This window comes from Staurois parvus, unplaced genomic scaffold, assembly GCF_062004578.1.
Source record: "Staurois parvus isolate SC_StPar_1 unplaced genomic scaffold, SC_StPar_1.0 ptg000251l, whole genome shotgun sequence".
In the NCBI taxonomy this organism is placed as follows: Eukaryota; Metazoa; Chordata; class Amphibia; order Anura; family Ranidae; genus Staurois; species Staurois parvus.
This window is the reverse complement of record NW_028318047.1, coordinates 2,559,954-2,585,832: the sequence shown is the minus strand read 5'-3', so window position 1 is coordinate 2,585,832 and position 25,879 is coordinate 2,559,954. Positions and strand designations below refer to the sequence as shown.

General features: G+C 41.7%; 1 protein-coding gene across 1 annotated transcript in view; it reads right to left on the bottom strand.

The window, feature by feature from the left end:
* ITGA4 (integrin subunit alpha 4) overlaps positions 1–24,598 on the bottom strand; it is a 188,606-nt gene extending 164,008 nt beyond the window's left edge. Inside the window, exons 1-2 of the mRNA XM_089680832.1 lie at positions 24,295–24,598; positions 21,416–21,537 (exon numbers count right to left, since the gene is read on the bottom strand). Coding sequence (XP_089536958.1) covers positions 21,416–21,537; positions 24,295–24,506 — 334 coding nt within the window. The 5' untranslated portion in view covers positions 24,507–24,598. The remainder of the gene's footprint in view (positions 1–21,415; positions 21,538–24,294) is intronic.
* Positions 24,599–25,879: the final 1,281 nt, after the last annotated feature.

The following is a 25,879-nucleotide window of genomic DNA, read 5'->3' as shown; positions in this document are numbered from 1 at the left end:
GTCAGGAGGAGTTGAAGCTTCCCATTCAAGTCTATGGTGCCACTCTTCAAACGCCTGGCAGACATTTTGCGGTGCAGTTGTGACGAGGTTGCGAGGCATTTGAGGAGCGTTAATACCATTTAACTTCATTATAGGCGTTTGTGGTGCAGTTTTAATGCTTGGCAAACGCCTATCAAATGCCTCAAAACTGCACATAGGGCATTTGGGGAGCATTAGAGGAGCGTTAAATGCTTCCCAAATGCTATAGGTTCGTTTGGCAAGAGTTAGAAATAAAGTCAAATGTGAACGAGCCCTTTAACACGTCTAGTATTTTTTCTGCCCAAACTCTGCTGCCAGGAGGAAAGGTTTCTAGGAATTTAACTAAAACGTTCTGTGTGCATGTGGCCTAATAGCTTCTCATAATGCAAATTAGTGAGTTGGTTGACTTAATAAAAACAATGCACTTAATTGTGCTAATCTGTACTGCTGCTAGGGACTAATCTTCAAATCTCTACTTTAGTAAAATAACACAAATGTGGAAGAGGAAGCTGGTAAATGTAAAAAAGCCACATAAAAAATGACTGTAGGTAAACATTTCAATAATAACTCATATTGCTAAGTAAAAGTACTCTGTTCCCTCCCTTTAAAGCAGAACTAATTTGATTTTTAATTTGAAACACTCTGCAATCGCAAGTCAAAAGTAGAACATGCACACAGAGTTCCAGAAATGGTGTGGCTTGTAGCTTTTCCAGGTCTCCAAACAGATTTGCAGGCACAATGCTGGACCTGCGAGCCTTAACATGACCTCTTGGCCTCAGCTCTTCTGGCTGAACAGCTCAGATAACGTTGATTTTCCACATCTCCCTCTTAGGCCTTATGGACATCAGAGGGTTGAGGTATCCACTGTAAATTGCAGGTATATTTCCGCACATGCAAGCATGCTGCAGCATGCAGCCACTCATAGTAATGAATGGCTGTATGCTAGCTATACCAAGGTCAAGGCTGTCTTAATATATGGTCACTCCTGGGTGGTGCCCAGGGGCCCCAGGTGCATAAGGGCCCCATAATAAACTTGCATTACATCATACCTGCCAACTGTCCCGGATTTGCCGGGACAGTCACGCTTTTTTACTAAGCTGTCCTGGGATGGCCCAGGAAGCATCCTAGAACCTGTACTGTGCCCTCCTGATCCCAGTATTGTGCCATCTTGACTTCCCCTGTACTGTGCCCTTCTGTCTCCTCCCCACCGTACTGAGTCCTTTGTGTTGATTAGTCTTTGATTTATTCCATGTTTTCTTATTGTTTAAAATCTATTTTATTGAAAGTACTATTAAATATGTTTAATTCTATCAACTATTTATACTTTAATTCTTGAGAGTAGGTGCATACATTGGGACATGCTGGTAGGGGCCCTAGAGCATTACTTTGCCCAGGGCCCATGATGCTATTAAGACAGCCCTGTCCAAGGAGTACCCAGTGCTTGTGTAAACCTGTGGGAGTAAATCCTGGAACATGCACAAACCTTTCTCAACAGTTAAACAGAGAGGTTTATAAGGATTTGCCAAATACAGTACTCCCTCTAGTGGAAAATCTGCAAATATCTATATTTAACACTATAACAAAAATATGGAAACATTAGATGAACATCTTTATTGATAGAAACACTACAAAAACATGAATACCCAATATCAGTAAATATCAATATCACTGAAAAATGTGATAATTTCAATTTAATGTGAAAAGCGCAAAGGTAATTTGAACATTTAGTGAATTTACAGGAAACAGAACAGTATGGGAAATGTTGATATGTGGTTTCACACAGCACACAGACCAAGGTATGAATGACTAATTTGTAAGTTATCTAAGCCAGGCATCTAAGATATGTACCTCCATGTGGTCACAAAGAACACCATGATATGGGGGTGCCCAAGCTCAGTTTTGTATTCGTAGTATATAGCGCACTATCTATTCAAAAGCCACCAGTGGAAAGGAAACACTGTATTTACCAGTATTGCTTCCCATCATAGCATGGGTGGGTTGCTATTTTTTTTATTGTTTATTTAAACACAAACCACTGTTCACCTTCTCAATTAGAAAGTTTCCAAGGTGATGCAGCAGCTTTTGTTATATCATGAATGGGACAAAGAGATGGAGGAGGGCCTGGAAGCCAGTTATGCATTCTCTGTATTATGACATCAATATGTTACGATGACTTCAAAGCTTCGGGAACATTTAACAAATTTCCAACAGCTGGCCATTTAAGTGGGCTATGGTGCTTGAAGTCAGGAGGAGGGGCTCCTGATCATGTGGCACTGTGATTGGCTTCATAGTGCTGACATCATCAGGAAAACATCCTACAGGCGTCGGTAGTTGACCTTGAGCAGTCAATGACAATGAAAGTTCTGAGGGCACTCATGGAGCACACCCCAGAACAACACAGATACGCATATAACAGCCCTTACCAAAAGTTTTGAGAATTACACAAATATTAATTTTCACAAACTCTGCTGCTTCGGTGTTTTTAGATCTTTTTGTCAGATGTTACTATGGTTTATTGAAGTATAATTACAAGCATGTCATAAGTGTCAAAGGCTTTTATTGACAATTACATTAAGTTTATGCAAAGAGTCAATATTTGGAGTGTTGACCCTTCTTTACCAAGACCTCTGCAATTCACCCTGGCATCCTGTCAATCAGCTTCTGGGCCACATCCTGACTGATGGCAGCACATTCCTGCATAATCAATGCTTGGAGTTTGTCAAGTTTTTTTTTGGGGGGGGGGTGGTTGGGGGGATTTGTTCACCCATCTCTTGAGGATTGACCACAAGTTCTCAATGGGATTAAGGTCTGGGGAGTTTCCTGGCCATGGACCCAAACTTTTGATGTTTTGTTCCCCAAGCCACTTAGTCATCACTGTTGCCTTATGGCAAGGTGCTCCATTATGCTGGGAAAGGCATTGTTCATCATCAAACTGTTCTTGGATGATTGGGAGAAATTGCTCTCGGACGATGTTTTTGTACCATTCTTTGTTCTTGGCTGTGTTCTTAGGCAAAATTGTGAGTGAGCTCCTTCCCTTAGCTAAGAAGCAACTCTACACATGAATGGTCTCAGGATGCTTTACTGTTGGCATGGCACAGGACTGATGGTAGCTCTCACCTTTTCTTCTCTGGACAAGATTTTTTCCAGATGTCTCAACCAATCAGAAAGGGGATTCATCAGAGAAAATGACTTTACCTCAGTCCTCAAGCAGTCCAATCCCTGTACCTTTTGCAGAATATCAGCCTGTCCCTGATGTTTTTCCTGGAGAGAAGTGGTTTCTTTGCTGACCTTCTTGACACCAGGCCATCCTCCAAATGTCTTTGCCTCACTGTGCATGCAGATGCACTCATACCTGCCTGCTGCCATTCCTGAGCAGCTCTGCACTGTGGTGCCCCAATTCCACAGCTGAATCAACTTTAGGAGTCTGTCCTGGTGCTTGCTGGACTTTCTTGGGTGCCCTGAAGCCTTCTTCAGAATAATTGAACCTCCTTGAAGTTCTTGATAATCTGATAAATGGTTGATTTAGATGAAATCTTAGTAGCAGCAATATCCTTGCCTGTGAATCCCTTTTTGTGCAAAGCAATGTTGACTGCACATGTTTTCTTGCAGGTAAATTAATATTTATATAAATCTCAGAACTTTTGACCATGGCTGGTTGTTAAAGCGATACTAAAGGCCTAGTTTTTTTTTCTAAAAATAACAAACATGCTATATGGTAGTTTTGCACAATGCAGCTCGGATTCTCCTCTTTTTGGGTTCCCTGCAGGCACTCCTAGCCCTCACCTCCTGTCGGGTGCCCTCACAGCAAGCAGCTTGCTATGGGGAACCCCCTGCTTCATGTGTCCATTCACACACAGAGCTGCGGCTCGGCCCTGTCCCCTCTTCTCATTGGCTCACTAGCTGTGATTGACAGAAGTGGGAGCCATTGCTCAGCAGTGGCAGCCATTGCTCTCAGCCAATGAGGAGAGGGAGTCCTGGGATAGCCGAGATTCCAGTGCACATCGCTGGATCAAGAGGGGGCTTAGGTGAGTATTGGGGGGGGGGCTGCTGCACAGAGAATGTTTTTTACCTTCATGCATAGAACGCATGAAGGTAAAAAACCTTGAGTCTTTACAACCACTTTAAGGCTCACCTTCCCACTGCTGCATATATATGTGTATTTCTGTCATAAAGGGGTTCATCAGGGAGCCAATAAAATTGCATTATCCTAGTAACAAAGGTATTAGTAACAACATCTTATAAGTATTTATATAGTGTCCACCACCTATCTTATAGGTATTTATATAGGCAGCACTACGCATACTGTATATTCATATCAATCCCTCTCCCCATGGAACTTACAATCTATGGTTCCTATTTTGCATACCTACATGCATACACAAAGGGCATAAGAAGACAGAAGCCAATTATTCCATTAATCCATGCTTTGGATTGTAGAAGCAAGCACAGGAAGAACATGCAAACTCCATGCAGACAGACAGTGTCCTGACGGAGATAGGAACCAGGTGCCCCGGTACTGCAGGACAGAGGTGCTAACCATTAAGTCATATTAAAGTAAACCCAAAAAGAGCAAAGATGCAAGTTCCCATTACTTGTCTTCCCTGCTCTACCACATGGCTCCCTCACCACCCCAACTTCCTATGCAGATCTTGATTTGATGATTTTAAGAGAAAAAAAAGAGACTGTAAAAACTTTACCTAAAGATGTAAGGTAGCCATAAACCTCCTGTCTGGTTTGGGCTGCATGGGGCAATGATCTCTTATCTATGAGCACCAGCAAAAGCAACACACGCCCCAACTGATTCAGAGTGAAAAAGCAAATGGCCATGCTGGAAATTTTGGGCAATCATTCATCTTTAGCTGACTTCCAGTAAGCCAGATCCACAAGTGTTTGCTGCTCAACCACTCCCTGCTTATTAGGCATAAACAGTCATACTCAAAAATATGAACATGCAGGCCTGGATTGTCAATGTGTAAACCTGCCTGTCAATCAGAGAGGGCATGCAGGTCTGACAGGTCTCTAATGCTTACACCAGATTTAATCCAAGCGCTAAATCCTCATGAACACTGGACATTTTTACAGCAGCTGTTTTTGGCTTTTGATATTTTTTTCTAAAGACAGTAAACTCCCCAGCATGTTATTCTTTGTGTCTATGCACACAGACTGTAATCAACGTTTTTTGGCAGGGACGTTTTTTGGCTGGAAAAAAAATCCAGAACTAGAGGGTTTCTAGAGGAGTTCTTTAGCTGTAAAAATGCTCTAACGCTGAAAAACATGGCAAAACACGGTAAAACATGGTAAATCACAGCAAACCAGCATTTTTGGACTTTTTTTGACCAAAAAAAAATATTTTTTTTTGTTAGTAAAAAAAACCTCTAAAAAATGCAAATGCGAAAAAATGCAGCAAAACACTAATACAAAAACACTGAAAAACTCACATTTTTAATGTGACTTTACACAGCTAATTTTACCAGCGTTATTAAAATGCCCCGTGTGCATGGAGCCATATAATGAAAACTGCATCGTGATATAAGCAGCTGTAATGCAGCCTTTATGCTTCCCCAGCAGATATAATACCAGGCGACAGGATACTGAAGAATAGCTAAAGACTTCCTTTATTGGTTTATAATGCATGATAGTTACTTTGCGCTCCCCTTGAAGTGGGAAAAATATGGTTTGTGCTGTAAACATAGAAATTGAAAAACGACTTCAGAAAACATTGCAATGGTCACACAGGCAGGATAGATTTTTGAACCATTGTGCATCTCAGTGATTGTTAAAGCCATGTAAGGGCCTATTTATACTTGTGTGATGTGCCACTTGTGTGTTGCAATCATATGGGGCGAGCTACAGTGTATGTCGTTGCAAGGACCGTGTTTACCTGCAAAGTGATACACAGGCGTTCCATGCATCCCCGAGCAGGCAGTCCCATTGATGTCACATGAGACGCAGAGGCCGCACAGACACAGCTGATGCTCCCAATCTGACATCTCTACGGGTGAATCTCAAATACACACTGTTTGCATTCAAGACCATGAATGTTTTCAACTTTAGGGAATCAATTAAGGACAGGTTGATGGATTAAGGCAGGACAGGCCATAAAAAAGAGACCCGTTTCTATATTACCGGGCTGATTAACCTTTTTTTTTACTTTTCTGAAGTGTTGCAAAGCGACAATTTATTCAAGTCTATGCGCCTCAGTGTGCTTCACATTTTCAGTCAAATGGATGTCAGGCAGGAGGTAGTAGACCGGGCCACCCACTGAATGAAATTTGGCTAGTTCATCAGGAGCCAGCTGATGTATGGCCTCTGTGCATGTGCCGTTTCACCAGGGACCAGAAGAATTTCAATCCATCTATGGTCATTCATGTTTGAGTGGAATCAAACTAGTGATTGACTCCTTCCAAAGAGGAATGTTGGAAAGTTGGTGTTCGATCAGGTATACTGAGAGCAGAGGAGTCCCCAATATCAGGATACAACAATCCAGTGGAGGAGGATTCCTTCATCCACCTCAATGTGTGGAAGGGGAATCTGTTTGGGTTTTTTTTGATCAGCCATCTGGCTGATCTAAGAAAAAGTAATCATCTATGGCGGGCATCACTAAATAGTGGACCGCAGTCTGGACCTGGACAGAGTCAATGTCCTATCTGGACTGCTGCAGTCCCACCATTTAGGTGCCATTCTGCTCAGGGTCTGTCATTCTCATTCTCACAGAGCTCTGGATGGAGGGCAGGCGCTTCTTGAGTTAACAAGCGATTGGTTGTCAGGATGCAGGGCATTCCTAGCAACCAATCACCAGCTTGCAGCTCCTTCCTTCTGTCCAAACCTGCTGTGCCTCCTCCCTGTCTATGTAAGGTAGGACAAGAAGGGGATGGAGATGTAAAGGGGGACCTCAGGATAGTAATGGGTGGCTCAGGACAGTAATGGATCGGCTCTTGACAGTAATGGAAGGGCTCAGGACAGTAATTGGGGGACTGAGGACAGTAATGAGGGGCTGAGGACATTAATACTCTCTAGCTCCCTGGTCTCCTCCTCCCACGACCGATTGCAGGACTTCTCCAGGACTTCCCCCATCCTCTGGAACTCCTTACCCCAATCCATCAGACTGTCACCTACCCTCCTCACCTTCAGGCGCACCCTGAAAACCTATCTCTTCAGGGAAGCCTACCCCACCCTCACCTAACAACTGATCTCCTCCACTTCTCCCACCACTCCATCCCCCACAGCCACTTCCTCCTGTACCACTTTCCCCTCCCTCGTAGATTGTAAGCTCGAAAGAGCAGGGCCCTCGAACCCCTCGTGTATTGTATTGTTACCGTCTTGTCTCATGTTCTGTCCCCCTTGCTACTGTACAGCGCTGAGCAAACCCTTTGGCACTATATAAATACTGTATAATAATAATAGGGTAATTGAGGACAGTAATGGGGGAGCTCAGAACAGTAATGGGTGGTGGCTGAGGACATTAATGGGGTAATTGAGGACAGTAATGGGGGAGCTCAGAACAGTAATGGGTCATGGCTGAGGACATTAATGGAGTAACTGAGGACAGTAATGGGGGAGTTCAGAACAGTAATGGGTCATGGCTAAGGACATTCATGGGGGGGCTAAGGACAGTAATGTGAAGAGGGGATTTTGATGTGAAGCAGGGCTGCATATTTGCATGCACATGTTGCTGATAAGGCAGCTTGTTCATTTTAATGGGCTGCCCTACCCAGGAGAAATGCAGGGAAAGAAGTCTTGACCCTTTTTTTTAATTTTTCATCAAGCTGTATGGTGCAGCAGCACTATGTGGTTCTGTATGCATGAAAATATGCTGTAGGTGGCATTAAGAATTAACAGCACTCCCAGGCATCTGCTAAAGTGCAGTGTATTTCTCTGTGGGTCGGGAACACATTAAATTTTGTTCCCCAGCCACAGAGATGTGAACCTAGCCTAAGAAGAGAGGGAGACAGTGATGTGAAGTTATTGCAAACATGCGATTTGGTAAATATAAGCCTGTCTGTTATTTTAAGGAAATAAAACTTAAGACTTTAAAGGCACTTTAACTAATAATAGTTAAGCTTTATTGTTGTTTTTTTCTTTGTTTGTTAATATTTTTACACATTTCACATTTAAAAAAAAAAAAAAATTAAAAAATACAATATTTCATTTGTAAATAACTTTGCAATGTTTTTTACCAGAATCATAATGTTAGTGTCACTTTAAACAGGACAAATACAGTATAAAATGTACACATTTTATGTGCAGTAACACTGCTAAAAAAAAAAAGAAAATGAGAATTTTGTTTAGTTTTGTTGCATTTTATTGTCTAAGAATTTAAAGAAAAAAAAGCTGCAAGACAATATTATTAAAAGAAAGTCTTGTTTGTCCTTAAAAACAATATTTGTATCACCTTGTTTTCTTTAGTAATAACAAAGTTATTGCCGAATAAATAGGCCCATAGCAGAAATGTAGCAATTGCTCTGGTCCATGGGGGATGAACAGGTGTGAGAGGCGAAGGTTAAAAACAGAATGATAGTCATTTAGGCTGATAATCAGATCAATATTTCAGCTGAAGAATATACACAGGTGTTCTTTAATATTGATTTATTAGCTTGTACATGTTTTATTGGTTAGTACTGAGCTTCCAGACTCCAGCCCCCTGGCCTTGCTAGCACTGTGTGTTTCCTGTACTTCCAAGAAAACAAACAGCTGTGGCTTTGCACGTCTTCCTGTAACCTTTGCTACATACATGACCTTCTGAGGATATAAATACTGACAAAAGAGACATGCATACAGCAGCTTTATATTGTTTCCCAGATCCAGAAGCTAGGGAGCTATGGCTGAGGATAGAAGGGTCCTTTTTGTTTTTTCAATCATCCAGTAGGCTGAGAAAAAGTGATCAAAATCCCCCATTCTCCCGGCTGTGCTATTGTATTCTGACTTCTGGAACTCCTTCGCTGTCAGAATACACTGATCAATGCTGCAGCCTATTGGCTTCAGCTGCTGATTGAATGAAAAATGTCCAACATTTTCATTCCACAGAAGCCTTTCAGCCGAAGCTTGCTATGGGGGCACACGTGCAGGCTCGCTACCGAACTGGGCTTTTTGCATCCATAGACACACACAGCGCATCTCAGCCATGCCCTCACACCATTCTCACAGCATTTGATAGCCAATAGCCCCCACCTGCTGCTTTTGTGTCCTACGGGGAGAGAGAATATCACTGCTACTGATGGGCAAATTGCTGAATTGAGATAGGACTCAGGTAAGAATAAGGGGTGGGGGGGAGAGGGCGATACAAATGCTGGGACATTTTATACCTTAACCACTTAGGGATCGCCCACAGTACTTTTATTGCCGTAAGGTGGCCCCTGTGCGCAGGATCACGTATTTATATGTGATCCTGCATTTCTGTGCAATGCACGCGACCGCCCTATTCGCACCGCCGATCACAGCCCCAGGTGTCAATCACTGGGTCCCAGCCAGAGATTACCTGCCAGCGCCTGTTGATTACCGGAGATCACCGACAGGGAGGAGGGCTGCATTGTTTACAATGCAGCCCTCCTCCCTGTCAGTTTGGGCACACTGCTCGGGATAGCTGGGCACAGCCAGCCCGACCACTGTGCTTACAGTGAAGCACACACCAAGTCAGTTCCCCACCAGTGTCAGAATGTCGGCCACAGTCCCGCTGTCCCACTATAAGTCGCTGATTGCCGCCATAAGTCACTGATCGCCGCCATTATTAGTATTAGAAAAAAATCCAGTATCTATACCGTCATTTGTAAACGCAAGTAAACCATTTAATTTACACATATTGGGATTTTTTTTAGCAAAGACATGTCACAGAATACATTTTGGCCTAAGTTTATGACGAAATTTGATTTTTAAATTTTTTTACTGGACATGTTTTATAGCAAAAAGTCCAAAATATAGTTTTTTTTCTCAAAACTGTCGGTCTTTTTTTTTCTTATAAGGCAAAAAATAAAAACCGCGATCAAATACCATTAAAATAAAGCTCAATTTGTGGGACAAAAAGGACGTAAATTTAATTTGTGTGCAGCGTTGCATGACCACACAATTTTCAGTTAAAGTAACACAGTGCCGTAAAGCAAACCGCTTCTGTAACTGCTTCCTGACCGTTCTATAGCAGAAATACTGCTATAGGGTGGCACAGCTGCGCAAAATCACGTACATTTACGTGAGTCCTGCTCCTGTAGTTTTCACACCCCTCCCAGATAGCATCAGATTGCCCGACAGTACCCCAGGTCACTGTCACTTGATACATTGCACAAAAAGACTCTCACATGCAGCAAAGTGCCTGTACTAGTGCTGCTCTACCTTTTGGTGATCTGGCGAGCATCAGCAGCCTATTACATACCTGGTCTTTCACATACCAGCACTGCAGTATGACTTGGTGATGTGGCGAGTCCCATAAGTGCAGTACAAGCTGGTGTGGTATTGTCCCGCAGCCACCAAGAATTCATACACAGGCCTGTAGAGCCCTTAGTATCCTTCCGGATGTGCTTGCAAATCCCAATTGGCAGCCCACAAATTCTGCAGCACCCGTACTTTACCCATTCACTGCCCAACCCGGAATTCAGGTGGAAATAGCAAATTTAACTATTCCTCTTGATTTTTTGCAGCTGGTTTTCACAGAAGATCTGTATGCATTGATTGTGGATCAAAGCAATTTATATGCACAACAATTTATCACCGCCAACCCAAATTCAAACCTTACCAGACCATTCGCATGGAAACCCATTACGGTTTACGAATCAAAATTTTTTTTGGGCCTAACCCTCAACATGGGCATTACTTAAAAAAATAAATTGCAGTTGTATTGGTCCGCAGACCCGATTCATCATATGCCGTGTTCTCTGCTGCCATGGCCAGGCATAGATATGAGAATATAATGTGTTTTATGCATTTCAACGACAATACAATCTGTCATCCTCGGGGTGACCCTGAATTTGACCGACTCTACAAAATTCGGCCCCTCGTAAATCACCTTAACCAAAAATTTGCAGATATCTATACTCCCCAGGAAAAAATCTGCGTTGATGAGTCCTCATTAATTTTTCTGGCCGCCTTGCATTCAAACAATTTCTCCCCTGCAAGCGTGGCAGATATGGGGTCAAGATGTATAAGTCCTGTGAGAGGGCAACAGGCTGTACATATAAGTTTCGGATTTATGAGGGAAAAGATAGTCACGTGGAGCCCCCCGGAAGCCCAGACTACATGGAAAGCAGTGGCAAGACAGTTTGGGACTTGGTGTCATCCTTTTTCCATATGGGGTACCACTTATACGTGGACAGTTTTTATTCAAGCATGCCACTATTTAGACATTTGTAAAATCTTGGAAGTGGCACCGTGCGACCTAATGTGTGCCCACCATTAGAAGTGGGTGGATGCAGGGCGGTATATTCTAATAGTGGGCATACCACACACTTTTTCTGGCAGAGATTTCTTCTCTTTTTTTCATTCAGCCCACAGGCTGCCTACAAAAAAAAAAACATAGCATATATACCCAACAAGGACCAGCGGCGTACTGGTACATCCCTGGACTTTGAATGGCTACACCAGGATGATGTCTACAGCATCAGGAATCATCCTGGTATCGTTCTTTTCAGCCGACGATCAGCTTTCATGTAAAAGCAATCCTAGTGGCTAATTAGCTGCAGGATTGCTTTTACAAGGAGCGGGAGGCGATGTCCCCCCTCCTCCGCTGCCTTCCACGGCCTTCTCAGGCAATCCCGACCATCTGGGGAACCTGAGAATGCCGCCGGTGTTTCTGCCAGCTGATCATAGAGCTGATTTGAGACCGAAATGGTGCCAATCACCTCTATAGTCTAAGAAATCGGAAGCTACAAGCATTTCATCACTTCAGTTTCGCAGGATATAAACAGCGCCATTTGTAAATTGGGAAAGCATCTGATCACACCAACCTTGGTGAGATAAGATAATGTAAGGGCAGAGGAGATATCTAGAGTCTGATAGACCCCAAATTTCTCAAAAAAGAATATATGACAATGCCCACTGAAGTTATAGGGGATATTTGCATTCCCTGTGATTGCATTAAAAGTGATAAAAAAAATGAAAGGGACAGGGTAAAAATAATAAAAAAAATCAAAATAACTTAAAAAAAGTGAGTGTGCGTGAGTGTTGACCCTGTGTCGGTATGTAAAAAGTGGTTGCGCCATGCATGTGAGATATCACCACGCACATCAGATCAAGGGCAGTAATTCTAGTACTAAACCTCCTCTGTAAATCTACAATAATAGCTTGTAAAGAATTTTAAAGCATTGCCTATGGATATTAAAAATGTATGTAGTTTGTCACCATCGCACTGGGCATGCGCAGTTTTAAAGCATGTCATGTTTGGTATCTATTTACTCGGCATACCAACATCTTTTATATATTACCAAATAATTGGCCAATATATTGTGTTTTTGTGCATTAAAAATAAAAAAGTGTATTTTTTAAAAAATATTGCGTTTGAAAAATCGCTGCACGAGTATTATGTGACATAAATTGTAAGCTCGAAAGAGCAGGGCCCTCGAACCCCTCGTCTATTGTATTGTTACTGTCTTGTCTCATGTTCTGTCCCCCTTGCTACTGTACAGTGCTGAGCATACCCTTTGGTGCTATATAAATACTGTATAATAATAAAACATTGCAGCAGCCACCATTTTATTCACTAGGGTGTCTGCTTTACAAAAATATGTAATTTTTGGGGTTCAATGTAATTTCCTAGCAAAAAATACTGATTGTTTTCATGTAAACAAAAAGTGTCAAAAAAGGCTTGGTCTTCAGGTGGTTAGGACAGTGAATGATGCCCCCACCCCCAAAACAACCCTTTTTGTAAAGTAGACACCCCAAACTATTTGCTGAGAAGCATGTTGCGTCAATAGAAGAATTTATTTTTTCACCACAAGTTTTTGGAAAATGACAAAAAATAAATTGTCACTTAAATGATTTATTGCACACACATGCCATGGGTATATGTGGAATTACTCCTCAAAATACATTCTGCTACTTCTCCGGAGTATGGGGGTACCACATGTGAGAGACTTTTTGGCAGTCTAGCCAAGTACGGGACCCCAAAATCCATTAAGCACCTTCAGGCATTTAAAGGGCTTTATTTCCTCATTACACTTCCTGACTACCTATCACAGATTCGGAGGCCCTGAAATGCCAGCATGGCTCCAAACCCCCCCAAATGACCCCTTTTTGGAAAGTAGACACCCCAAGGATTATGATAAGAAGCATGTTGAGTATTTTTCAGATCTCGTTTGTTGCCACAAGTTTTTGGAAAATGAAGAAAGAAAACAAAAACATTTTTTTTTTACTTATTTATATTTCAAAACCTTGTGAGAAAAAAATCTGCAAAATACTCACCATGCATCTTTTTAAATTCCTTGGAGTGTCTACTTTCCAGAAAGGGATCATTTGGGGGGGGGGGGGGGGGGAGTTGCTGCTATCCTGGCATGTTAGGGCCTTCGAAACTGTGATAGGTATTGAGGAAGTGAAGTAAGGAAGTTACGCACCTTCAGGCTTTCAAAGTGGTCATTGGATTTCATGCTTCTGTATGTGGCTAGGCTCCCAAAAAGTCTCACACATGTGGTATCCCCATACTAGGTAGAAGTAGCAGAATGTATTTTGGGGGGTAATTCCACATATACCCATGGCTTGTGTGATAAATATATAATTTAAATGACAACTTTGTGTAAAAAAAAAAATGGTTTTGTCATTTTCCAAAAACTAGTGAAAAAAATAAATCTTCCATGGACTCAGTATGCCTCTCAGCAGATAGCTTAGGGCAGGCATGTCCAAAGTCCGGCCTGTGGGCCATTTACGGCCCGGGGGTTGGTTTAATACGGCCCTCCAACAGCCCTCCCTGCTCTGTGTAATGTGGCCCTCCCACGGCCCTCCCTTCTATGGCAGACAGTCTTCTGCTTGAGAGCAGAGGGCAGTGCGCATGCCTGACTGCGGCGCGTTCTCCCTGGTCTGTGTAAATGCGGCTGTCGCATGGCCCTCCCTTCTGTGGCAGACAGTCTTCTGCTTGAGAGCAGTGCGCATGCGTGACTGCGCCGCGCTGGGGGGCGACAGAAGGCGGTGACATCAGGGCCGGGCTTCCAGCGTGAAGTGTATTTCTCTTCCCCTCCCGGCTGCCGAGCAGAGATTTCAGCTCCAGCTACCTTTTTCACCCTTCACATTAGTGCAGGTAAGTTTTTTTAAAATTTATTTTCAATACATTGTGAAAACTCAGCTGTCAGTTGATCTTAATGTTATGAAATGAAAAGTATGTTGTTTGCAATTAACTTGGCATAAAATAATTTATTTGCATTTAATTGTAATGGTTCAAAGAATGTTCGGAAAAATGTTCGGCCCTCCACCATGTTCACTTCATCCAATCTGGCCCTCTTTGAAAAAAGTTTGGACACCCCTGGCTTAGGGTATCTAATTTTTGAAAAGGGGTAATTTGGGGGTGTTTGTACTGTCCTGGTATTTTAGAATCTCAAGAAATGTGATGGCCAGTCAGAAAGTAAAAGCTGTGTAAATTCCATTATCTATACCATAGTTTGTAGACACTAACTTTCACACAAAGCAATCAATATACACTTATTGGGATTTTTTTAACCAAAAACATGTAGCAGAATACATGTTGGCCTAAATGTATGATGAAACTTGAGTTTTTTGGATATATTTTTTATGACAGAAATGAGAAAATGAGAAAACGTTTTTGTTTATAGCGCCAAAAATAAAAAGTGCACAGGTGATCAAATACCACCAAAAGAATGCTCTATTTGTGTGAAAAAATTACAGAAATTTAATTTATGCATCATATTACATGACCGCGCAATTGTCAGTTAAACTAGTGCAGCGCTGTATAGCAAAGAATTGGCGTAAATTGCAGTATCTATACCATAGTTTGTAGACGCTATAACTTTCACACAATGCAATCAATGTACACTTATTGGGATTTTTTTACAAAAAACATGTAGCAGAATACATTTTGGCCTAACCTGATGACTAACTTTGAGTTTACTATATATTTTTTATAGCCGAAAGTAAAAAGGAAAAAATATAATTTTTCTTCACAATTTTCGGGGTTTTTTTTGCTTTATAGCACGAAAAAAAAAAGTGCACAGGTGATCAAATACTACTGAAAGAAAGCTCTATTTGTGTGAAAAAAAGGACGTACATTTTGTTTGGATACAGCATAAAGAGGCCCTGTCAGTAAGGGGGGTAAATCCTCTAGAAGGCAAGTGGTTAAAGTGGAAGTAAAGTCCACTTTGTAAGTTGTACCTACAGGTAAGCCTATAACAAAGGTAGGTAGGTACAGTGACTATCTCCTAAACTTGCACTATTTAGGAGATACTCACACAGCATGCAGCCGGAGATGTCACTGGCGCATGTGCTCTGAAGGGACAGCACAGCATGCTGGACCTTCAAAGCTCCGTGACACAACCGAGGGCTCCCGCACACACGTGCTGGAGTGACGTCATTAAGGCTCCAGCCATTCATACTGCTGGAGCCTGCGTACCCAGATGGAAGACCAGGAGAAGATGGGTGCTGTGACAGAGTGGCGCTGGAGGGCTCTTTGTACAGGTACGTCTCTCATAATGTACTAGTATGCAGTGCATATAAAAGTAAAGAGACCCAGTGATGATGTCACTGACTTTTAAAATAAGGTATGTCATAAGGGCTGGTTCACTCCGGGAATCTCACAGCTCTGTGTTGTGCGTTTTCATTTTGAATGAGCTGAAATTGCACTGTGCCAAAAGTAGTGCATGTACTACATCTGTACCAATCTGGTGTGTGCTATTGAAGTTTTACTAAACCCAAAACAGTAAAATCAGTCTGTATATGCAGTAAAGCATGCTTGTTATACTCACTGTGGAATCTAAGGGGTTAAGCCTCTGCATTGTGTAAAAGGGCTGTTTGATCCTGTCTTTTCTACCCCTCCTCTTGTTCAAAATCCACTTGATAAGACAGACTGAACCCGTGGCCACATGCACATTCTCAGTTTTGTGTGTATTGCTAGAGTTTTTTTTTCTTGGGTGGGTGCATGTGATCAACACTGGGCCAATCAGTGCTGTCCAGATAGAGGTCAGGGGTTTTGCATCCTTCTAGAGCAGAAAGAAAACTCTCCTACAAGCTTTAACCAGTGCTCTGCTGAAGTCACAAGACTGCTCTAACTGCTGATGAGAAAAGGTATTTAGCAGTTTAGATTTACTAAAATAATTGCACTTCCAAGTTGTGTGTACTGTGGGAAAGCAGATATAGTGAATGCAGGGCCTGGGTTTAGTAACACTTTAACTTAAGATTGACACCTGCTGCAGACCACAACTGCAATACACTTTGAATGCCGTGCAGGAAACATACATGGGACCAGGGGCGGACTGACCATTTGGGAACTCGGGGACACTGCCCAAGGGTCTGGGGTCAGTAGGGGGCCCCATGAGATGCCATTGGTACTTTTCATAGGCTTTTTTGTGTGTGGTTTAGGTGTGGATGAGGACACAGGTGCCCCATGATCCCCTATTGCCCCGGGGCCCCATGAGTTGTCAGTCCGCCCCTGCATGGGTCACAGGTTTACCGAACCATGTTCTGGTGTGAATGGGCCCTAAAAATGGAAAGTTTTTTTTTAAACATTTTCATTTTTATGCTGATAAGGGGGAAAAGGAGGAACCAGGGAAGGCAAAACATAAGTAGATTAGACTTTATGTAGCTTTAAGTAAGGAAGCTGTGTTTTACATATCCGCTTCATTTCCTGCCCAGAACATGGTAGCAGGCCTTGTTATCTAGCAGTTGAGATCAATCCACAATCCCCTACAACCACACATCCCCCTTCACACATACAGGGCTTAGTGAATGGAGATGGAATTAGGAGCCCATTTGTTTACTCTTATAAAGATGTGGAAACTGAAACAAAGTTTAAATGACTGTTCAAATATGTTGCAAAATCCACAGATCATGCAGTGGGAGCTAAATGTTGTGCAACAGAACAAACACAAAAAAAAATTAAAATACCAGAGAATCCATTACAACTGAAACACTACACATGGCCCTGGATTTATGAAAGACACTAGCCTAGCAAAGTGTATGTTATATAAGGATGAATATAAGAGAGTGCATAATTATGCGCCAGGGAAATGAAAAAGATTTTTGTTAGCACCTGATGGAGTACTTAACTTCTTGCTGACCATATAACGCACATGTGCAGCAGCAGAGAAGGTGGGCCTTAATACACACATATGCCTCCATAAGGGGGTGGGGTTTCTGTGCTGAAAGTGTGCACAGTGACTGAGCTGTCACATACAGCTCCTAGGGTCTGTTTATGACCAAGGATAGGTGGGACAGGTTCTCAATCATGTGACCACTGTGACAGCCAAACACAGTGATCACATGATCAGGAAGTCCATCCAGTCTTCCGACATTAAGGAGTTAAAAGAGATGCAACTTCACCTTATTATTATTAGTAGTAGTTTTATAGAAGTTCCTGTACCAATGTACGGCCGCAAGCTGAAGTGGAAGGCCGGTTACCAGGAGGACATGTTTCGCACGCATGCGCTTTATCAAGTCCTGGATTACAGTGGTAAGCGGCCATTTTATAGAAGACCAGCCGAACAAGGGCCGGCCCTAAGGAGTGTAGGGGGAGACACCAGGGATGGAGCAGATGGCTTGTCCATCTGTACAACAACCTTAAACAAGTTGGGACGAGCTGCCCACTTCGTCCTGGTACCCGGCCTTCCACTTCAGCTTGCAGCCGTACGTTGGTCTTCCCCTCCGTCTCCTGGATATCGCAGTGACGTCATCCTGGGACGCTGCAATCATGTGGTCCCTGCATTTGACAGGCCCATCTCATCTCACCACCACACTGCATTCCTTCTGCATGGATGGGCGTCCATCCTGACCCGGACATCCCCTTCAAGCCACAGGCTTGTGCTTTTATGTGTACTCACAGTTTATCTTAATAAAGGTACACCCCCTAGTGGGGTTTTTACATTACTACATGCGCCACAGCGCTGTGTTCTTCTCTGAAGTTACTGGATTCATCTACTTGATATTAACAGCTGCAGTGGTTACTGTCCGGTGAATGCACTGTATAGTGTGATCTTGACGTTTTGGTTCTTCACTGCGCTTCATAATATAGAATCTACTGTGCCTTCTACAGTGATTTCAAGCTTCTACGGAGATCCCACAGGTATGGCACATATATTTTCACATTGGTCCAAGCTGGACCAATGTAACTATGTAAAAATTTCCATACCTGGAATTCATCCTCAACTGACAGCACATTGCTGAAATATGAACAGGAACAATAGGATAACATGGAAATCTAGCATCAAGCGCACTTCAATAGAGGCTTATGTAACACCAACAATTTCTGCAGCACTTTACTAAATATTTACCAATATTCCCTTTTCTAATTTAATCAGTATATAACGAAAAAGAATAATGATCCATCAATTGACTTCTGTACAACCAGCCTGTTGGATTTTTAGCATTCGATTACTGTCCGCTGCTATAGCTGCTAGCAATAAACATTGTGTTCTCCTTGCCCAAGAAGGCTCCACGCGCCTCCCAACGGCAGAACACAAACCGTACAAGAAACATTTCCCCATCAACACTGACTGTGTTGATGGAGGAATTTAGCAACTGATCAATCTATGGCTTGCCTAACTCTTTTCCAAAACTTAACGGGACCACTGTGCATCTACTAAAAGACCATGTTTCTCTGCATGTCAGGAAAGTGTTTGATTTTGTGTGTGTTCCTGACATTCAAAGATCTAAACTTAACCTAAAGCAGCCTTTTTAAACCAGGGTGCCCTTGCACCCTGGGATGATTTCTGGGTTCTTCAGGGGTGCCTTGACAGAATGCCTAAAAAATTGCCCCAAATTGTTCAAAAGGACTAGATCAAGGTGGATCAAGCCTACCTTGTTTTGGTACACAAAGCCCCACGTTTTCACTTTGCAGCATCACAGCCTTGGGCACCATGCTGGCATCCTAACAACCAATGACGTAATTCATTGATAAGGAGGACATCAGGTGCCTGAGGGTGTCCTTGTTTGCCACTTCATCAGCACTGGGGTCACATTAGCTGAGTGAGGGAGAGATATTGGGGCGGGGGGGGGGGGGGTAGTTTAACACTAGTCAGTACCAGTGTGCAAAGGTGTATTGCTTTGTAAGAATAAAGTCCCTCTAAGGGTTCATGTACACTGCAGCTGATAAACTCACATTCGGGAGCTTTTCTGCATTTTTTTCAGCAGCCCCTGAACTCTCCCTAATGTTTTCCTATGTGTCCATGTACACTCTTTCCTTTACAGTCGTTTACAGGTAGTTATTATTATTATTATTATACAGGACTTATATAGCGCCGACAGTTTGCTCAGTGCTTTACATTATGGAGGGAGACAGTACAGTAACAATACAGTTCAATACAAGAGGGATTAGAGGGCCCTGCTCCTTGGAGCTTATAATCTAGGAGGGAAGGGATAGTGGTACAAGAGGTAATTAGCTGTGGGGGATGGAGTGGTAGGAAGAGTAGAGGATTCCAATATTAGCTTGGGTCGGGGTAGGCTTCCCTGAAGAGATGGGTTTTCAGAGTGCGCCTAAAAGTGAGCAGAGTAGGCGATAGCCTGATAGATTTGGGTAGGGAGTTCCAGAGGATGGGCGAAGCCCTTGAGAAATCCTGGAGACAAGCATGGGAGGAGAAGACAAGAGAGCTAGAGAGTAGGAGGTCTTGGGAGGAGCGGAGAGTACGGTTTGGGTGGTATTTAGAGATGATGTAATTAGGGGCAGTGTTATGAATGGCTTTATACGTCAGTGTTAGTGTTTTGAATTTTATCCATTTAGTTTACAGTTGTTTTTTTGAACACACCAAACTTGCGTTCAGGAGTCAATTTTATCAGCGTTTCAAACGCCAAATGCTTGTAAACATGGCTAACCACATTTATAAGCATTTGCGTTTAGAAGCATTTTTGAACTGTTCCATATCCAGATGCTGTCCAAAGCCTTTTTTCATCATCAGAAATGCATGCAAAGCATTTTCCATGTATTCAAATGGACCTAGCACACCAGCGCAATCAGTTCCAGGTTTTTCGTGATGAAAAAATGGTAGTGCCGCATTATGCTCATGATGGGATCCATAGTGAATACAACCAGAAAAAGGTAATCTCAACACATACTGCTCTCTCTGCTTCTGCTCCCTCTGTTTCTCTCAAAATGTCTGAAATAGTTAATTCCTTACTGTTTTTCAGTGCATTGTGGGCATTTTGGAAGGTCTCCTGATGTTATCTTAAAAAAACGCTTCTAAAGGCAAAGGCTCATAAACGCACATAAACGCTTATAAACACGGTATGCAAACGTGGCTAAACAGATGTTTTTTACCCAACGTTTTCCAGCAGTCAGTTTCCATCGTTCAGAAGTGTTTTCCAAACGTTCTGTGTACATGGAGCCTAATACTGGGTGTCCTACAATTGTAGATGCTGCTGCATTATGCAAAACTATTAGTTTAGTTTTTACATTTCAGAATGCGGCGCCTCGAGATTGTCCATAATTTTAAAGGGTGTCATGGCTGAAAAAAAGGTTGAGAAACACTGACCTAGAGCTTTTAGAACCCCTTGTTAAAAAGTTATTAATTAATGTTCTGGACGGAAACGTATCAAAAGCAGAAGCCTCCCAAACATCTGATTAGGGGTCTACAGGGCTCTGACTTGTACTGAGGGGTTTGGAAAGCTTTGAAAGTTATAGACGTCTGTTAAGCATAGCTGACCAGATCAAAAGCTATGCAAAGAGTAGCAGAGCTATTCAAAGCCTTTCTGAATTGTATGTGTGTACTACACCATTTGCTTTTATTGCCTTTGGAAAGTGTTTAAAACCGTTAACATGAAGTAAATGCTTGCTCTTTACAATGGTGCGAACAAGACCCCAGAGAGGGAAAAGTGGATACTAACATGATTGTAAATTCTAAAACTAGCCTGGCTCTAGGTTGACCACATCTCTCTCATATCTTCAGGTCAAATAATCTATATTTCCACAGAATGATCAATATCAGTATTTTAATTTAAATTTAAATGCTCGGACTGTGTTGGTCTTCTGTATAGGAATGTGATGCAGAAATAATATTACTTTAGGAAACCAATCTGGAAACAAAAATGAATCTTCACAGAAGAAAAGCTGCTGCTGTGGAACTACAAGTCCATGAATACCCCTCTCTGTGTGCATCACCAGGAAAGCTGGATCTATACTTCCCATAGGACTGTGACAGAGTTTCCAGTCTTCCAGGAAGTATACAACAACCTAATTACATTTTTCCTGACTTTCACAAACTGCTAAGACTCTTGTAACATGAAGCAAACACATGACATCACCATCCTCGCCAATCCCACTCTGCGTTCTACTCACCCACATCCATCGCCTCGCAGGTCCCATTGATGTTATCTACAATCTTACATTTGAAAATTGCTCCAGGGCTGCTAACATTTGGCCAGGTGGTCTGGTTGGCTTTTGGGGCCCCAACAATCATCCTGGGAAAGAAAAAGAGTTTGTAAAAATGATTTCTACAGCATATACAATAAAGGTCCAATCACATTCAAAGCAAAGCAAAGGCTAATAGATGGAAGAGGAGCAGCAAGGAATGTATTGCCCATCACATTCTTTATTTGTTTAAATTTTCAAAAGGAACGGAGGCGTGTGCCTAATTGGTTTCTATGGGCAACAACTCCCATTTAACTTTCTATATTCTGGCTAATCCACTTCTCCAGCTGTTGTGGTACTGCAAGTCCTAGTAAGGACAATTCCGGAGCAACTTTGAGCCAATGGCATGCTTGAGGCTGTTGCTATGTAGTAACACATGAGTTGGTGCATGCCTCAACACAAATGCAAAAATGTATGTTTTGCATGTTGGTGCACAGCTGTGCGATTTATCCTTAGGTGATTCACACCACCAACCACACTGGTCTCACAGCCACAGGTGTGCGCCGAAATTGCACATCGCACAGTTTATAGTGTTTTTTGCTGCAAATTGGGTGGTTTAGGAAGCCCATCCAAATGAATAGGCTGCCTAAACGCACAGCACATTAATGCTCAGAAGACTGCACATTATTACTGAGCATTATACTGAATGAATATAATACTATGCAATATACTAGATGATTTTAATACTGTGCATTATACTGTTTGATTATAATACTGTGCATTATACTATACCATTATAATACTATACATTATACTATATGATTATAATACAGTGCATTATACTATATGATAATAATAATAATATGCATGATTATACTATATGATTATAACACTGTGCATCATATTGTATGATTATAACACTGTGTAAATATATTGGTATTGGCAATTTATGACACTGAAGCAGCTATATTTTAAAGCAGCTGTGCATGGCAACCAATCAGCTTCTACATTAAATTTTGCAAGCTCAAGATCAGGGGCAGACTGACAACTCATGGGGCCCCCGGGCAATAGGGGATCATGGGGCCCCTGTGTCCTTGCCCAAACTCAAAAAAGCATATGAAAAAGGTACCAGGGACATCTCATGGGGCCCCCTACTGACCCCGGGCCCCCGAGTTTCGAAATGGTCAGTCCACCCCTGCTCAAGATAGAACTAGATTGGTTGTCATGCACAGCTGCAACAGATTCTGTCTGTTCCAGTTGTGATAAATTTCACCCTTTGTATTAGTAATACACTGTGCATTATATTGCATGAATATAATACTGTGTATTATACTATATGATTATAATACTGTGCTTCATAGTATATTATTATAAAATCATGCATTATACTATAGAATTATAATAGCATGTATGAGACTATATGAGTAGAATATTTTGCATTATACTCTGTGTTTATAATACTGTCCATCATATTGTATGATTAGAACTATATTATGCATTATATTGTATGATTATTATAATGTGTAAATATACTGGGAGGAATTTATGACACTGAAGCAGCCAGAATCTGAAGCAGCTGTGCATGGCAACCAATCAGCTTCTACATTAAATTTTGTTAGCTTAACTGAACAAGCTGGAAATAGAAGTGGATTGGTTGCCATGCACAGCTGCTCCAGATTCTGTCTGTTCCAGTTGTGATACATTTCACCCACTGTATAAATATTACACTGTGCATTATATTGTATAATTATTACACTGTGCATTATATTGTATAAATATTACACTGTGCATTATATTGTATAAATATTACACTGTGCATTATATTGTATGATTATTATACTGTGTATTATATTGTATAAATATTACACTGTGCATTATACTGTATGATTATTATATTGTATAATTATTACACTGTGCATTATACTGTATGATTATTATACTGTGTATTATATTGTATAATTATTACACTGTGCATTATACTGTATGATTATTATACTGTTTATTATAATTTATGATTATAATAGTGTGTAGTGCAATGTATGCTCATAACACTATGCATTATATTGTATGATTACAATAGGCAATATACACTCTGATGATAACACTGTATATTATATTGTAGGATTATGATACTTTGCATTATATTGTATGATTGTAATACTGTACATTATACTATATGATTATATTGTACATTGTACTATATGATTATAATACTGTGTAGTGCAACGTATGAGTAAAATACTATGCATTATACTATATGATTATAATACTGTACATTATATGATTTTAATACTGCACATTATATTATATGATTTTAATACTGTACATTAGTTTGTCTGATTATAATACTGTGCATTATATTATATGATTATAATCCTTTATATCATATTGTATGATTATAATACTGTGTGTTATACTATGATTTTAATATTGTGTTTTATACTATATTATTATAATATTGTGTGTTTTACTATGAATATAATACTATGCATTATACTATATGATTATAATACGGTACGATATATGGTAGGATTATAATACTATACATTATATTGCATGTCTATAATATTGTGTGTTTTACTATATGAATTTAATACCATGTAGTGCAGGATATGAGTATAACATACTATAATATACAGCGCTGAGCAAACTGTTGGCACTATATAAATACTGTATAATAATAATAACTATAATACTATGCATTATACTACATGATTATAGCACTGTACATAATAGTGTATGATAGTAATACTGCACATTATATTATATGATTATAATACTGTATGATATATGGTAGGATTATAATACTTTGCTGATTAATTGATCAATTCTAAACATGGAAGTCAAGCAGACTGGCATTCACTGACCATTTCTCAGTCCCATAGCTGTGTAGGATGACAGAATAACCAAACAGAGATCCAGGGGGTCCTTGGAAGAGCCCAGGGCTGGACTCATCGATGTTATAGGATCCAGCAGGAAGAGGCAGGCAGATGAGGCTCCAGATGTGGCCCAGGGTGAGCACTCCTCCGGCTCTCCTCCTCTCCATCCTCCTGGGACTTGTAGAAGTCACTTTGTCCATTGTCCGGGGTGATGATCCTGGCTCCTGTGACTGCAGGGTGACGGTACACCGGCACTGAGGATCCAGCAGCAGCCCATCACACTCATTGTATATAGAAGGATGGGTGTAGTTGGTGTCGGGGCCCCGCCCCCGCCCCAGTCTCAGCACACAACTTCTCGAAGTTTGTTGGAGGACGATCCCCCCTGCAATTCATCATCATCAGGACTGAAGGCGATTACTGGGTACACTCAGCACACAGGGAATGCATGGAGCTCCTTTGTAATTACAGCCTCTGCCTGCAGCCATAATTATGATTACTGTACAACTCGTTTCTGATTGGCTACTGGGGATAAAAAGATCAGCTATTTATTTACCTTCCAAATTACAGTCCAGCTTCATTGCCAAGCTGTGAGTGTTTCTGAACACAAGGACACAAATGTTGTTATTATTATTATTATACAGGATTTATAGAGCACCAACAGTTTGCACAGTGCTTTACAAAATGAAGGTAGACATTCCAGTTACAATACAATTTGGTACAAGAGGAAACAGAGGGCCCTGCTCGTTAGAGCTTACAATCTAGGAGGAAGGGCTGAGTGATACAAAAGGTAATAGCTGTGCTGGATGAGCTGATGGAAGAAATAAAAGGCAGTTTACTAGTTAGAAGCAGGATCTTCTAACTAGTAAGATACACTGAATATCAACCAAACCGCTCTCTTCGATCCTCCCAAGACTTTCTGCTCTCTAGTTCCAGTGTCACCTCCTCCCATGCTCACCTCCAGGACTTCTCCCAAGCTTCGCCCATCCTATGGAACTCCCTACCCCAATCTGTCCAGCTATCTCCTAATCTATCCACCTTTAGACGATCCATGAAAGGCTTCTTTAAAGAGAAATGCTTTCATGGATCGTTTAAAGGTGGATAGATTAGGAGATAGCCGGACAGATTGGGGTAGGGAGTTCCATAGGATGGGAGAAGCTTGGGAGAAGTCCTGGAGGTGAGCATGGGAGGAGGTGACACGGGAACTAGAGAGCAGAAAGTCTTGGGAGGATCGAAGAGAGCGGTTTGGTTGATATTGTGAGACCAGGTTGGTGATGAAGCTGGGGGCAGAGTTGTGGATGGTTTTGTAAGTTGTCAGCAGGGGTGGACTGACAACTGTTGGGGCCCCCGGGCAATAGGGGATCATGGGGCCCCTGTGTCCTTGCCCAGACTCAAAAAAGGCTATAAAAAAGGTACCAGGGGCATCTCATGGGGCCCCCTACTGACCACGGGCCCTCGGGCAGTGCCCGAGTTTCCAAATGGTCAGTCCGCCCCTGGTTGTCAGTATTTTGAATTGTATTTGTTATACAAGTGGAAGCCAGTGGAGGGAATGGCAGAGAGGGATAACAGACACTGA